General features: G+C 50.3%; 1 protein-coding gene across 2 annotated transcripts in view; it reads left to right on the top strand.

Moving 5' to 3' along the window:
* The window catches only part of LOC144119446 (neprilysin-1-like), a 611,912-nt gene that overhangs the window by 213,809 nt on the left and 382,488 nt on the right, over window positions 1–15,615 (top strand). For both annotated transcript variants that reach the window (XM_077652051.1, XM_077652052.1), the window contains one exon: window positions 7,883–8,062. In XM_077652051.1, the coding sequence (XP_077508177.1) occupies window positions 7,883–8,062 (180 nt within the window). The remainder of the gene's footprint in view (window positions 1–7,882; window positions 8,063–15,615) is intronic.

Here is a 15,615-nt window from a genome sequence, read left to right on the forward strand (position 1 = left end):
TTGCTTGCTTGCCTGCCTGATTGCTTGCCTGTTTGCTTGCTTGCTTGCTTGCCTGCCTGCCTGCTTGCCTGCCGGCCTGCCTGCCTGCTTGATTGCGTGCCTGCCTGCTTGCCTGCCTGCCTGCTTGCCTGCTTGTTTGCCTGCCTGCCTGCCTGCCTGCCTCCTTTCCTGCCTGCTTGCCTGCTTGCTTGCCTGCCTGCTTGCCTGCCTGCTTGCCTGCCTGCTTGCTTTCCTGCCTCCTTGCCTGCTTGCTTGCCTGCCTGCCTGCCTGCTTGCCTGCCTGCCGGCCTGCTTGCTTGCTTGCCTTCCTGCTTGCCTGCCTGCCTGCTTGCTTGCCTGCCTGCTTGCCTGCCTGCCTGCTTGCTTGCCTGCCTGCCTGATTGCCTGCCTGCCTGCTTCCTTGCCTGCCACCTTGCCTGCCTGCCTGCTTACTTGCCTGCCTGCTTACCTCCCTGCTTGCTTGCTTGCCTGCCTGCCTGATTGCCTTCTGCCTGCATGCTTGCCTGCCTGCTTGCTTGCCTGCCTGCTTGCCTGCTTGCCTGCCTGCTTGCCTGCCTGCCTGCCTGCTTGCTTGCCTGCCTGCTTCCCTGCCTGCCTGCTTGCCTGCTTGCCTGCTTGCCTGCTTGCCTGCCTGCCTGCTTGCCTGCCTGCCTGCCTGCTTGCCTGCCTAACTGCTTGCCTGCCTGCCTGCCTGCTTGCCTGCCTGCCTGCTTGCTTGCCTGCCTGCTTGCCTGCCTGCTTGCCTGCCTGCCTGACTGCTTGCCTGTTGCCTGCCTGATTGCCTGCCTGCTTGCCTGCGTGCCTGCTTGCTTGCCTGCCTGCCTGCCTGACTGCTTGACTGCCTGCCCGCTTGCCTGCCTGCCTGCTTGCTTGCATGCCTGCTTGCCTGCCTGCCTGCTTGCCTGCCTGCTTGCTTGCCTGCTTGCCTGCTTGCTTGCTTGCCTGCCTGCCTGCTTGTCTGCTTGCTTGCTTGCTTGCTTGCTCGCTTGCTTGCTTGCTTGCCTGCTCTCTTGCTTGCTAGCTGCTTGCCTGCCTGCTTGCTTGCTTGCTGCTTGCCTACCTGTTGCTGCTTGCTGCTCGCCTGCCTGCTTGCTTGCTGCTTGCTGCATGCCTGCCTGCCTGCCTGCTTGCTTGCTTGCTGCTTGCTTGCTTGCTTGCTGCTTTCTTGCTTGCTTGCTTGCTGCTTGCTTGCTGCTTGCTTGCTTGCTTGCTTGTCTGCCTGCTTGCTTGCTTGCTTGCCTGCCTGCTTGCTTGCTTGATGCTTGCTTGCTTGCTGCTTCCTTGCCTGCTTGCTTGCTGCTTGCTTGCCTGCTTGCTGCTTGCTTGCCTGCTTGCTTGCTTGCTGCTTGCTTGCCTGCCTGCTTGCTTGCTTCCTTGCTTGCCTGTCTGCCTGCTTGCTTGCTTGGTTGCTGCTTGCTTGCTTCTTGCTACTTGCTTGCTTGTTTGCTTGCTTGCTTGCTGCTTGCTTGCTTGCTGCTTGCTTGCTTGCTGCATGCCTGCCTGCCTGCCTGCCTGCCTGCCTGCCTGCTTGCCTGCCTGCCTGCCTGCCTGCCTGCTTGCCTGCCTGCTCGCCTGCCTGCTTGCCTGCCTGCCTGCCTGCCTGCTTGCCTGCCTGCCTGCCTACTCTCCTGCCTGCCTGCTTGCCTCCCTGCCTGCCTGCCTTCTTGCTCGCCTGCCTGCTTGCTTGCCTGCCTGCCTGCCTGCCTGCCTGCCTGCTTGCTTGCTTGCTTGCTTGCTTGCCTGCCTGCCTGCCTGCTTGCCTGCCTGCCTGCTTGCCTGCCTGCCTTTTTGCTTACCTGCCTGATTGCCTGCCTGCCTGCTTGCTTGCCTGCCTGCTTTCTAGCCTGCCTGCCTGCCTGCTTGCTTGCCTGCCTGCCTGCTTGCTTGCTTGCTTGTTTGCCTGAATGCCTGCCTGTCTGCTTGCTTGCCTGCTTGCTTGCTTGCCTGCTTACTTGCTGGCTTGCTTGCTTGCCTGCTTGCTGCTTGCCTGCCTGCTTGCTTGCTTGCTGCTTGCCTGTCTGTTGCTGCTAGCTGCTTGCCTGCCTGCTCGCTTGCTTGCTGGCTGCTTGCTTGCTTACTTGCTGCTTGCTTGCTTGCTTCCCTGCTAGCCTGCCTACTTGCTTGCCTGTTTGCTTGCCTGCTTGCTAGCCTGCTTGCTTGTTTGCCTGCCTGCTTGCTTGTCTGCGTGCTTGCTTGCTTGCCTGCCTGCCTGCCTGCCTGCCTGCCTGCCTGCTTGCTTGCCTGCCTGCATGCCTGCCTGCCTGCTTGCCTGCCTGCCTGCTTGCCTGTCTGCTTGCCTGCCTGCTTGCCTGCCTGCTTGCCTGCCTGCCTGCTTGCTTTCCTCCCTCCTTGCCTGCTTGCTTGCCTGCCTGCCTGCTTGCTTGCCTGCTTGCCTGCTTGCTTGTTGGCTTGCTTGCTTGCCTGCTTGCTTGCTTGCTGCTTCCCTGCCTGCTTGCTTGCTTACTTGCTTGCCTGCCTGCCTGCTTGCATGTTTGCTTGCCTGCTTGCTTGCTTCCTTGGTTGCCTGCATATTTGCTTGCTTGCTTGCTGCTTGCTGCTTGCCTGCCTGTTACTGCTTGCTGCTTGCCTGCCTGCTTGCTTGCTGCTTGCTGATTGCCTTCCTTGCGTCCTGCTTGCTGCTTGCTTGCTGCTTGCTTGCTTGCTTGCTGCTTGCTTGGTTGCTTGCTGCTTGCTGCTTGCTTGCTGCTTGCTGCTTGCTGCTTGCTTGCTTGCTGCCTGCTGCTTGCTTTCTGCTTGCTTGCTGCTTGCTTGCTTGCTTGCTGCTTGCCTGCTTGCTTGTTTGCTTGCTTGCCTGCCTGCTTGCTTCCTTGCTTGCTGCTTGCTTGCTTGCTTGCTGCTTGCTTGCTGCTTGCTTACCTGCTTGCTTGCTGCTTGCTTGCTTGCTTGCCTGCTTGCTGCTTGCTTGCCTGCTTGCTTGCTTGCTGCTTGCTTGCCTGCCTGCTTGCTTGCTTCCTTGCTTGCCTGTCTGCCTGCTTGCTTGCCTGCCTGCCTGTTTGCTTGCTTGCCTGCCTGCCTGCCTGCTTGCTTGCCTGCTTGCTTGCTTGCCTGCCTGCCTGCTTGCTTGCTTGCTTGCTTCCTTGCCTGCTTCCTTGCTTCCTTGCTTGCCTGCTTGCTTGCTTGCTTGCTTGCCTGCTTGCTTGCTTGCTGCTTGCCTGCCTGCTTGCTTGCTTGCTGCTTGCCTGCCTGTTGCTGATTGCTGCTTGCCTGCCTGCTTGCTTGCTGCTTGCTGCTTGCCTGCCTGCCTGCTTGCCTGCCTGCCTGCCTGCTTGCCTGCCTGCCTTCCTGCTTGCTTGCCTGCCTGCTTGCCTGCCTGCTTGCCTGCCTGCTTGCCTGCCTGCCTGCCTGCTTGCCTGCCTGCCTGCCTGCCTGCCTGCTTGCCCGCCTGCCTGCCTGCCTTCTTGCTTGCCTGCCGGCTTGCTTGCTTGCCTGCCTGCCTGCTTGCCTGCCTGCCTGCCTGCCTGCCTGCTTGCCTGCCTGATTGCCTGCCTGCCTGCCTGCTTGCTTGCCTGCTTGCCTGCCTGCTTGCCTGCTTGCCTGGCTGCCTGCCTGCCTGCCTGCTTGCTTGCCTGCCTGCCTGCCTGCCTGCCTGCCTGCCTGCTTGCTTGCTTGCTTGCCTGCCTGCCTGCTTGCTTGCCTATTTGCTTGCTTGCTTGCCTGCTTGCTTGCTTGCTGCTTGCCTGCCTGCTTGCTTGCTTGCTGCTTGCCTGTCTGTTGCTGCTTGCTGCTTGCCTGCCTGCTTGCTTGCTTGCTTGCTGCTTGCTTGCCTGCTTGCTGCTTGCTTGCTTGCTGCTTGCTTGCTTGCTGCTTGCTTGCCTGCTTGCTGCTTGCTTGCTTGCTGCTTGCTTGCTTGCTGCTTGCTTGCTGCTTGCTTGTTGCTTGCTGCTTGCTTGCTGCTTGCTTGCTTGCTTGCTGCTTGCTTGCCTGCTTGCTTGCTTGCTTGCTTGCCTGCTTGCCTGCTTGCTTGCTTGCCTGCCTGCCTTCTTGCTTGCTTGCTGCTTGCTTGCTGCTTGCTTGCCTGCTTGCTTGCTTGCTGCTTGCTTGCTTGCCTGCCTGCTTGGTTGATTGCTTGCTGCTTGCTTGCTGCTGCTTGCTTGCTGCTTGCTGCTTGCTTGCTTGCTGCTTGCTTGCTTGCTGCTTGCTTCCTTGCTGCTTGCTTGCTGCTGCTTGCTTGCTATGCTTGCTTGCTGCTTGCTGCCTGGGTACAAGCTGCAACTTCAGCGTGAATTTGATTTGATGGGGACACGAAAGAAAAGAACACGTCAAAACAGTATGCGTCATAACAGCGCACAAAAACAGCACACAGAGAAACGGCACAGCGACAAAACAAAACAAGGAAAACAGCATGGCGATTGAGTCAAATGCTTTCTCTTAACTAATGTAGGCTATATATAGGGGTTGGTTATAATCTGCGCATTTCTCTATCATCTGATTGATGGTGTGATAGTGCACAGCTACCTCCACAAAGTCAGCAATAAAACTTCAATAACGAAGGGCGTCAGACAAGGAGACACGATCTCGCCAATGCTATTGACAGCCTGTTCGCAGGAGGTATTCCTAGGCTTGAACTGGGAACAGTTGGAGATAAGAGTTAATGAAGAATACCTAAATAATCTGCTATTCGCTGATCACATTGCCTTGCTGAGTCACTCTGGAGCTAAACTGCAAATCATGATTAATGAGTTAGACTAAGCAGAAGGGTGGGTATAAAAATTAACATGCAGAAAACCAAACCAGTGTTCAACAGTCTAGCAAGGTAATAGCAGTTCACACTTGGAAGCGAGGTGCTGGAAGTTATAAAAGAATTCGATTACTAAGGGCAGGTAGTGACAGCTGATCCGGGTCATGAAAGGAAAATAACTAGAAGGATAAGAATTGGGTGGAGCGCATATGGCAGGTTCTCTCAAATCATGAATAGTAGGTTACTAATATTTCGTAAGAGAAAATCGCACAACAGCTGTATCTTACCGGTACTTACCTACGAGGCAGAAACGTGGAGGCTAACGAAAAGGGTCCAGCGTAAGTTCAGGACAACATAGGGAGTCATGGAAAGAAAGGTGATAGGTGTAACGTTAATAGACCGGAAGCGGGCAGAGTGGGTGAGGGAATAAACGCGGGTTAATAACATCGTAGTCGAAATCAGGAGGAAGAAATGGGCTTAGGCAGGGCATATGATGCGAAGGCAGGACAACCGCTGGTCCTCATGGCAACGAAGTGGATTCCAAGGGTAGGAAAAAGTAGCTGGGCCGGCACAAGGTCTGGTGGGCGTATGAGATTAGGAGGTTTGCAGGCATAGGGTGGGCGCAGCTGGTAAAAAATAAATGACAGGGTTAATTGGAGAACCATGGGAGAGGCAATTTCCCTGCAGTCGGTGTAGTCAGGCTGATGATTATGATGATTATAATACTGCTGCTGAGTATCACAAAACGTGATCTATAAATTACATCCTGCGATCACACTATTTCTGATAGCCAAAGAAAAGCATTGGGATGTACCGAACATTATGATGATGAACCGGCAATGATTTTTGATGTTCAGCACCATGTGACACATGGTGGTAACACGCGAACACTAAGCGTTTGTGTAACTGCCGTGGTGGCACAGTAGCCATGGTGTTTGAGTGGCGGCCCGAAAGACGTGGGTTCCGTCTCGTACGCGGTGGTGACATTTCATTGGAGGGGAAATGTTAGAGGCCCGTGTAATGTGCGACGTTGCTGTGTGTTAAAAAAGCAAAGGTAGTCAATTTATCCGGAGCCCTTCACTATGGCGCCCCTCATAGCCAGCCTGAGTCGTTTTCGGACGGTAAACCCCATAGATCAAACGAAACAAAAATCGAATCGTTTGTCCAGATTTACTTTGGCTTATAAGCACTTTTAAATTCTTACGGAACACCAAATAACGCTCTTTATAGCAGTGTTCGCGCGTTAATTGAAGCTCTTTCATGGAGCCAAAACATAAAAGGCTTACGCATACACATGGCGGCAAATGAACAATGTCTAAAGCCCCGATTTAAAATACACTAAAACAAGAAGGACGCATGAAGGCAGTTCCATTGGGTAGTTGTCGACGTTTTCTTTTCTTTTTCGTCCTACGGACTAGAAGATAGCACCGACGAAGGACAAAGTACAGACATTCCCCACTGCTCCTCTTCCACGTTCTACGTGGCACTCAGGGTATGGCAGATCGTTGAACGTCCGCCGCTCTGCCCTAGGATGGCGCTGGTGAACATTCTCAATGCTAGCCTACACGCAGTTAATACAACTACACTAGAAAATAGATGGCTTGGCAGCTGCCACCGTAGCTCGGTACGGTAAAGCACCAAATCCGGTGCGGGGGTCTTGGGCTAGGATCCCACCGGGGGCGTGAGGTTGTCATTTCTTTGACTTTGTGCTGAATTTAAAATGTATACGCTACTAACTCCTCACTCTTACATACATTTAAAAAAACTCTCCCCTATGGCTTGATTCGCTTGAAAGCCACTTTCTTGGCGTACCATAACGAGCCTCGCGTTTCCCTACTCTTTGCATTGCTCTTCAGGCGTGTCTATGCCGTTATTTGGTACGAATTAAGCTGAATGGCAGGCAGGAAACAGGCAACGTGAAGAATGTAATGGAAATGAAGATTAAATGGTAGACTTAGACAGTGTGATTTGTTTCTTGAATTTTTGTGTGGTCTTTTACGGTTGGCATGTGCGACAGTCGCACGCCGTATTAGGTTATTTTCCCTGGTAAGGATGCTCATGCTCATTCAGATGTACGGCATGTGGAACGCTGTAATTGAAACGGATGGACTCATTGAGCGAAAATGGCATTCCATGAAGAAAAATATTGACACCTTGTTTATCACACTGGAACACAATGAACCGACAGTCGGAGAGGCCGGAGGCATCAAGCTTCTTTAACAGCTGGATCAGTTGCTGCCGGCTGTCCCATCGCAATTGGGGGCGGGGGGACGCTATTGGCAGTCCGTTTATTGCCCGGTTTTAACGCCGTCCCCTTCGTTTGACAGAGGTAGCTTCTGTTCTCTACCCGCAGCTGGCACATGTCACCTCCCCTCCTCTTGCGCTTGTGGCCCTATCTCGGCTTGCACGCTCCTACGTTTTCTCACTGTTTGCCCCAACTTGAAGGCCGTCTTTCGCCGGCGCCCGAGATTGTTGCCGCGGTAACAAAGTCTTTGAACGCAGATGACGGCATACGTGTAGTTTTTGCGAGAACTCAAATTTTTCGGGTGCCAAATTTTAATTCATTTTTGTCCCATCAATTCTTATCATAGACATGACATTATAGGTCCATTATAGTAAACCACATGAGAGCCAGATAAACTGCATCATTTGGGAGCTTTGTAATGAACCGCTTGTTCTGAAACCGCCATTTAGTCAAGGACAGCTTGACTGCCTTGAAGGTCCCATTGAATTAGCGCAATTGACTAACCATAGTAGGGAGGACACAGCGCAGCGCTCACTCGCAACAACAATTAAAATTTCTTCATTATGTCTTCAGGTATAACTCCTAGAGCCGTGGAAGCTGTGTGTTCTGTTTGTAAGTATCTAATTTTCTGAAGTACAAGCAAATTACAGAGAAATACCAGTATTTTTGTAGCAGTAAGAGTTTCACCATGAAAGAAACAAAGATCAGGGTGTCCGAAAGTCTGCTCAGTTTTGCTTAATGTTTTATCTGTGTTAAGACGGATTTTTGAGCAAGTTCTTACATCTTTATGATGTTTGAAGCTTTTATTCGGGCGTTGTGTCCTCTTAAGTGATTTGTTTCTGTTCAAAATGAGAGACGATGCTGAGAGTCCTTCTCTCGTATACTTTTCACGTGCGCCTGTCCGCATAATTGACGCCATGGACGTTGCAAACACCCAGGTTCCCGAACTCCAGAAATGGCTGGCGTCTCTCAAGCTCGACTTGAGGAACATGGAAGAGGATGACGCCTTCGACCCCGTCGACGCATTGGTCGAGCTGTCCATTGTCCACGGACAACCAGCTGTGCTGGCGCTGCAACCGGACCGGCTGCTCATCCTCCGAAACAGCCGCGCAATGACGGTACGCCCACCTGCATTCGTCGCCCATCGCACAGCACAGGCTTCAGCAGAGATTATTTGCAGCCACACTGCATGCATCAGAAACAGGCTTGAGTGGCGAAGCTGCCATGGCCACCGAGTCATCAAGAATCGCCGCTGTCCGGTAATGCTAGGGGCGCGGCAAAAAATAAATTACATCATCTCTGCTCGTTTTTATGGCGACGGGTGGTCTTCACGAGTTGGCTGGCAATGAACGCCACCGAAGAATATATGAGAAAGAGAAGTTGCTTCAGCACACGCCCCCAGACTAGTTCTCAGAACAAGAAAGCCACAAAAAATACTTTTTTTAATCACTACCTGCAGGTGTGACCTGGAACCAAAGGTTGTTTATTGCATGTCATGAAGGACTGTGAACTGCACACTCTTCATTTTTTGAGTGCATACTTAGGATTCCAAGCAGCTTTGCGATTGCATGGTTCCAGCCTTCCGACCTCGTTTGTGGGCACATGCACATGTGATCTCTGAAGCTCAAATGTCAGAAGATATTTTACGAGTATATTCAGACCAGCAATTCTGGGCATAAGCATTTTTCATCGAGAAACAGTTTATGAACGCAATTTTACCATGTATTGCAGTATTTCACTATACGAATCAATATATCCGCAGATCTGTCGGCATGCTTGCATTGTGTTTTTGCTGTTGACGTTTTTCCTAGCGTTAAAAACGTTCCCCATTGGTTTTTATTGCAGTAGTTCCTACTCGATGCGAGCCAAGGAAAACCTTTAAAAGAAAGATTTTGCTACGCACCGGGAGAATGGACCATTACCTTCAGTACTTACATAACAGTACCTTATAATATTTCAATGTTTTTAATTTTTGTCCTAGAATGCTGGACATGCACGAATTATGGATGTCAAAGACGAAACGCAGTCCACTTGCTTGTTTCAGAGGACTACTGCAAGTTTACAAGTTATTATCTCTTACATGTAACAGCGTAATTGTGCTCGGTGTATTTCGCATGTGTTTTGGCTAATACCATAATGACAAGCGCTGAATGACTAGTTCAGTGAACTTCAGGGTCAGGAAAAGGAATTGAATGAATTCAATTTTTGAGCTTTCCTTGCACCGCATCAAATATTCAAACTCTCATACGATGCCACTTGAATCATTAGTTATCTCAGAGTAATATCACTGACGAATGTGATAACCTTTAATGTATACAATTTAGGCGTTGTGGCATGCATAAATATACACGCACCACTTACTGCCAACTTCAGGAATTCTCCTGTGATGTTGGCGGGCCTATATTTAGGCAAATATAAAAAGGACCTTTTCACTGTGGAAGATAAGATGACACAGCTCTCGAGCTCAGCCCACCAGCGATAAAACATACCATTGCATCTACCATACCTTCACATTCTTCGGTTTGCCGCCACTTAAGAGTTTATTGAAACTGAGCATTGATTTTGGGGGAAAAGAATTGGCGCAGTATCTGTCTCACATATCGGCGGACACCAGAACAAAACGTACGGGAAGGGAGGAAGTTGGTAGGATAGGAGCAAGAAAGAAAGAGGTGCCGTAGTAGAGGGCTGCGAAATGATTCTGGCCACCTGGGGAACTTTAACGTGCACTGACATCGCTCACCACACGGGCGCCTTAGCGTTTCGCCTCCATCGAAACGCAGCCGCCGCGTGTGGGTTCGAGCACTCTAACCACTGAGCCACCGCGGCGGGACAGTCTATTTCGCCGTTCTCACACTCGCCAACATAACTTTTCGCCAACAAACAAACAAGTATTTGTCCGTGTTCCCGCGTCCGCGTCTTCTTGCGCTGGTAAACACCATGGAAAACCTAGAACGACTTCCAGATAAATATTTTTGTGAAAGACTGGTTCAGCTTGCAATCAAGACAAGTTCAGCTTACCCCATGGCTCCAACTTTTCTTAAGCTGCAGTGCAGTATTGTGTAGGCCCTATCAAAGAAACACATTTTCTGTTCGTCAACCATCAGTTACGCTTCTAACAGCTTAGCTCTTGCTGTAAGGTTCAGTTACACTGCAGGAAAGCTGCTTTCCTGTCCCGCGAGACGAGAGCGTGCCGTAAAGAAGACTAATGAAAAATGATGACGACGGGGAATAAACTCAATTCGTTAACTATGCACAGTATTTATTTATTCATTTATTTATTTAGGACGCTAAATGTGCCGCACGGCATAAAACGTGATGCCATTAATGAACGTTATTACGTTAAAAGGTTACAAAAAGGCATGGAGTCCAGTAAGGTGTGAAATGTCACATAATCCTCGGGCGTAAATGTTTTTCGTTATCCACAAGTTGAAATCGGAGTCATTGTTTGAGGACAGGCCTGCCTCTTGCAGAACGCGAGCGCGCACCAGCGAAGTTCCTGGGCAAGTTCACAATAGGTGGTGAACAGTGGTGTCAGAAGCGGGTGTGTCGCAGTGAGGGCATTTTTCTGGCGCAGGAATCTTCTCACTTTGCCACTGGTGGCGAAATGCAGGCGTAACGGCCACTCCGACACGCAGCCGCCTCAGAGAGACCTCCTCCATCCATGATAAGTTGGGAGGAAGGGGGTGTGTACATGGGGAATAAGAGCACGTGTACGCTGCCTGAAGGAGGCTGAAGATATTAAATGTGTCAGAAGTGGGTCTGGTGGAAGAGAGGCAGGAGGTGTTTGCGGTACGTCTGCTAAATGAGATGACATGTCAGATGCGATGCTATCGACATCTGTGCGTGCTTGAAGCCAGTGTATGAGTATAGGGACTGGGTAAGATTTACAAGCAGCATGTATGTCCTGGGAAACCCGAAGGGTACCACGCACTTTCTTTAGGTGCTTGAGAGCTTCTTGGGAATGAGTGAATAGGTGTACCGGGTTATAAAGAAGGTCGTCAGGTAAAGCTGCAATGGCATTTAAAATCGCTTGGAGCTCCAAGGGAACAGGTGACGAATATTCAGCACAGTAGGTCTGGCGGCTGTAGAGTTGAGGGTGTGGCGGGCTTATAAAAGCAGTTGATCCCCCCGTTGAGGTTATGGCGACATCTGTGTAAAGGATGCAGTCATCATGTTGGGTAGAAAAAGTTGATAAAGTTGATGGTAATGGCGAAGAGGAGAACTCCGACTTGTTATGACAAGCTGGCTTGTTTGGTGTAATGTGGCAGTAGTCCTATGGAGGTGGTTGGGGCTCGAACATTGGACAAAGAGAAACTTTCCGTGCTCTCTTGGTTTTTCGCCGGGTAATTAAATCTTCCAGCGTGTTGAGCTGCGCATACTCCTGCAGTAGACCAATAGGAGTTGCTCGGGGTAGGCCAGTAATGACTCGCATGGCTTCGTTGTTGAGTGCTTCGAGTGTAGACCACTGTCGTTTCGTAAGTTTTTGAAACAGCCTGGTATAGGAGCCGAGGTTGCAAGACAGCACGAACAAGCAGACGAGCTGTATCGGAGCGGGAACGTCGAGAGCGATTGGCTATTCTGCGGATGAGGCCAAGTGTGTTTATAGCACTCTTGCGCATAGCTGATAACCAAGCCGTGCCTTTGCCTGAAGAATGAACATGCAGGCCCAATACAATGGTTTTTTCCCTTTTCAGGAAGAGGTGCGTTGTCAATAGTGAGCACGAAAGGAGTGGCTTTGAAAATACGGCGGCCAGCTTTATTGCCCACATGAACGTAACAGGATTTGGAGAGTTTGAGAGAGAGGCCAGTGTTGGCAAGAAAGTTGTGTAGAAGATTGAGGGCATTTTGCAGAGAGTCTTGCTGCACCTTAGCTGAGCGATTTGTGGACCAGAGAGTGATATCGTCTGCATATGCCAGAACGTGAACATTAGGAAGGGTGGAAAGACTGTGTATCAGAGGAATGAATGCGATGTTATATAGAGCTAGGGCTAAAACTGAGCTCTGCGGTACACCGCGATTAGAAATGAAGCGCCATGTAGGTTTACCATTAACACGGATAGCAGATGTACTTTGTGAGAGAAAAGCATGAATTGCTCGACGTATCTGCAAGGGCATGCCAAGTGATGACATATTGTTGAGAATGGCTTCGTGAAGAATGTTGTCGTAGGCCTTCGTGATATCTGTTGCCAGGACTGTGCGAACGAGACGGCTGTAAGGTGAACGACGTATCACGTAGTTGGCAAAGTGGTCAAGACCATCTTCAGCTCCCTATCCTTGTTGGAAGCCAATTTGGGAAGACGAATATTTCTGATGATGGTCTAGCCACCAGGAGAGTCGAGTGGCAAGCAGTTTTTCATACAACTTGCAAATAGTTGGGGTGAGAGAAATCGGTCGTAGGGCCCCAAGAGTTGTGGGTGATTTTCCAGCCTATGGTAGTGGAACTACCACTGAATGTTTCCAATCTGGTGGCATGTCACTGGATGTCCAGATTTCGTTAAAAATTCTGAGAAGTGAAGTCAATGCTTCACCGTCCAGATTCCGGAATAGGGCATAAGGTACACCGTCATGACCAGGTGCAGTGTTAGGGCGGATGTCTTCAATTGCAGCTATAAGCTCAGCCATGGTGAACGGGCATGTTATCTTATCCTCTGGCTCATGTTTGTAACTGACCGGAACAGGTGCACGTGAACAGTCATAATTCGGAAGAAACTGATGGGCAGCTTGGGAAGAAAATTGATCTGGAGAAAGACGAAGGGCAAGACGAATACTCTCGGCATAGTCTTTGACGGATGGCTTGCGTTCCATGGAATGAAATACACGCCATAAGTGGCGATTGCCGGCAGGAGTACTGAGTTGAGAACACCACTCTGTCCAGCGCTTGTGCAGAAGGCGTTTAGAATACCGACGGGCTTTAGCGGTGACTCTATGAAGTTCCGTTCGTGCATTCTAGTCTGAAGGATGCTGAGTGATGTACACGCCCAGCTGTTTGCGCCTTTCCCAGAGATTAAGGAGGTGAAAGTCAGGATTTGGTTGGTCTTCGTTGACAGAGGAAGAGACAGTGTTCTGAGTTAAGACAAGCATAAATGTAGAAAGTGCTGAGGCAGGATTGAGGCGAGGCGACCATCCGTGCGAAGACTGTCCCAAGAAGTTACATAGACCTTCCCGCGAATTTTACACAATGTACTTGATGAAAAGTCAATTAGGATGGGGGAGTGATCACTGCCCCAGGTGTCTGCGTCACAAGACCAGTGAGGATTGCCGGGACCCAGCCACCATGTAAGGTCCGGAGTTCATGGAGGAGCACGCTAGCGGGTATAATTAGAGGTGTTGTGCAGAAGTATAAACGACTGGTCAGAAAACGTATCGTAAATCTGATCTCCACGTTTAGAGTTAAGGGTGTAACACCAGGCTGTACGTGGCCCATTAAAATCTCCTCCAACTAGTATGGGTACACCTGGGTAAGAGGTGCGCAGGTGTGTAAGCCATCCAAGGTTGAGTGTAGAGGATTGGATTGGGGTCGGCCGTGAAAAGAAACCTATAGTACTGGAGTACGTTGCGGCTTAGTGAGAATGGAAATTACTTCTTATCGGGTATTGCACCAACGAGACAGGCCGACGGAAGAATGTGGTGTCGAACAATGAACATATATAGCTGCTTTACCAGAAGCAAGACCACTACGGTGGTCGGGTTTTGATGGATTGTGATATGCACAATCACCATAGAGAGAAAGGATGGCATTATGCTCCTGGAGAAGGAAAGCCCAAGCAGAAAGTTTGCCTTCTTGAATGCGTAGCATCAATTCAGGGAGCTTATTAGTATGACCCCGACAGTTCCATTGCACGACATGGGAAGTAGCGTTAGTAGCCATTCACTTGCAAAACAGATGCAATCATCTGAGGGAGTTGCTGCAATTGTTTAATGAGGGATGACATTGTAGATGTTACAGATTGCTCTGAATGGTCATATTTTCAGTCTGAATGACTGTGTACATTGGACAAAGGAGGCAGTTGGCAAACAGGCTGAACTGGCGGTATATGCGGACGTTGTAGTAAGAGAGAGCGACGTCGGCAAAGCTGATCAAGTTGTTGGCGAACGTTGGCGATCGCGTCATCGATGGCATAGATCTCATCAGGCATAGAGGAGTTTATTGGAGGAAATTCATCTTCTTTTTTCCGCTGGGTATGGGAACCTGTCTTTACAACAGAGGCATAGGACGGGCGGATACCGGAAGGTGTAGGCAAAGATGCTGGCGATTTTTCAGTATCTGCTTCATCTGTCTCTGTCGACAGAGCAGCAAAACGGTTGGAGATCTTGACTCCAGCCTGAATTGCCGCAGCTAGCGGACGACGTTTCTTTCGAGGGCATTTAGAATAAGTGATGTCTTGGTCATTTGTCTTACAGAATGGGCACCTTAATGAGGGAAGACCGTCTGCTGGTGGTTTTGGCAGAGTGTCTTGGGATGCAGGGCACCACTTTTTGATGTGACCTTGTCGCAGGCACCGATAGCAGTAGACTGGTGCAGGACGGAAAGGGTTCGGGTGAACGATTCGTCCATTGTAGAAGAATCGGGAAGGAAGTTATAACGGCCCCGCAAGCAGTAGAAGAAATTTGCCTCGGTTTCCTAGTCGACGGGCATTAAGCACTGAGTGGGTGTCAGAGTAGAGATCCGTCATCACTTCTTTCGGAGGCGCATTAGGTTCGAGGTCATAAATGACACATCTCTGCAAGCCGGGTCCTGATGCGAGGTAGGCCTGCACAGGTATATACTGTGACTCGCTGATATATAATTTGTCAATGCTACTGATCTTTACAGCATCGGCAAGTGACGCTATTTGAACGGTGCCAGAATTGGATGGACGGTGGTAAATAAAGCCGCGGTACCCTGAGATGCCCAGTGCACGGTCAATGAGCTGCTGCACCGATCTTGAAGGAACTGACGTTATGTCGTATTGCGCGGTAGGCTTAATGTGCACTCGGAAGGAGCGATCAAGTGTCGGGAGTGGATAGTTTGATGGTTTCGTCTTTGAAGGGGTAAGATAGATTGGAGTGGCCTTTACCTTTTTCGCAGCCGGTTCAATACTGTCATCAGAAACAGTCCGAACAGGAGAAGACAGGAGTGGTGTAGGGGTAGGCACAGGAACAGGCAAGGCGGTATGGATTATCGATGGTTCGTCCCCTGCAATTGAAGGGGGTGACCTGAGCAAAGATGAAATACCGGGTGCAGGAGGAGCTGAAATGCTGAGGAGACATCCTTGAGGCTGAAGAGTAGGCGAAACGGCAGACGCAATGATAGCAGGATGTGACCTTTCCATGTCGTAATTACTCTTCACGTCCATTGACCAGGCTGATTTAGGCCTGCGCGCCTCACGACACGAACGTCGGCATCGTGAAGGAACTGTCGGAGGGTCAGTCCCGAGATCTTGCGGCGTTCTTTGGATCTCCAGGCAGCGTGAAGTGATGACACTATGGCCGGAGAGGTAAACACTGCACATAAAAGCACAGATGTAGCCGATCGGTACAGAAAGGGCGACAGCCTAATTTTGTCTTCATCGTTTTCCATGTACAGTATTTGCCAAGCAGAACTTTCAATCGTCAATGTATCTTGATTTTCTCAATACGGAGCGCTCATGCAGTTTCCTTGCAACGTTTAAGTTAAAAGCGCTGCCAAGCT

This window comes from Amblyomma americanum, chromosome 2 (assembly GCF_052857255.1).
Source record: "Amblyomma americanum isolate KBUSLIRL-KWMA chromosome 2, ASM5285725v1, whole genome shotgun sequence".
In the NCBI taxonomy this organism is placed as follows: Eukaryota; Metazoa; Arthropoda; class Arachnida; order Ixodida; family Ixodidae; genus Amblyomma; species Amblyomma americanum.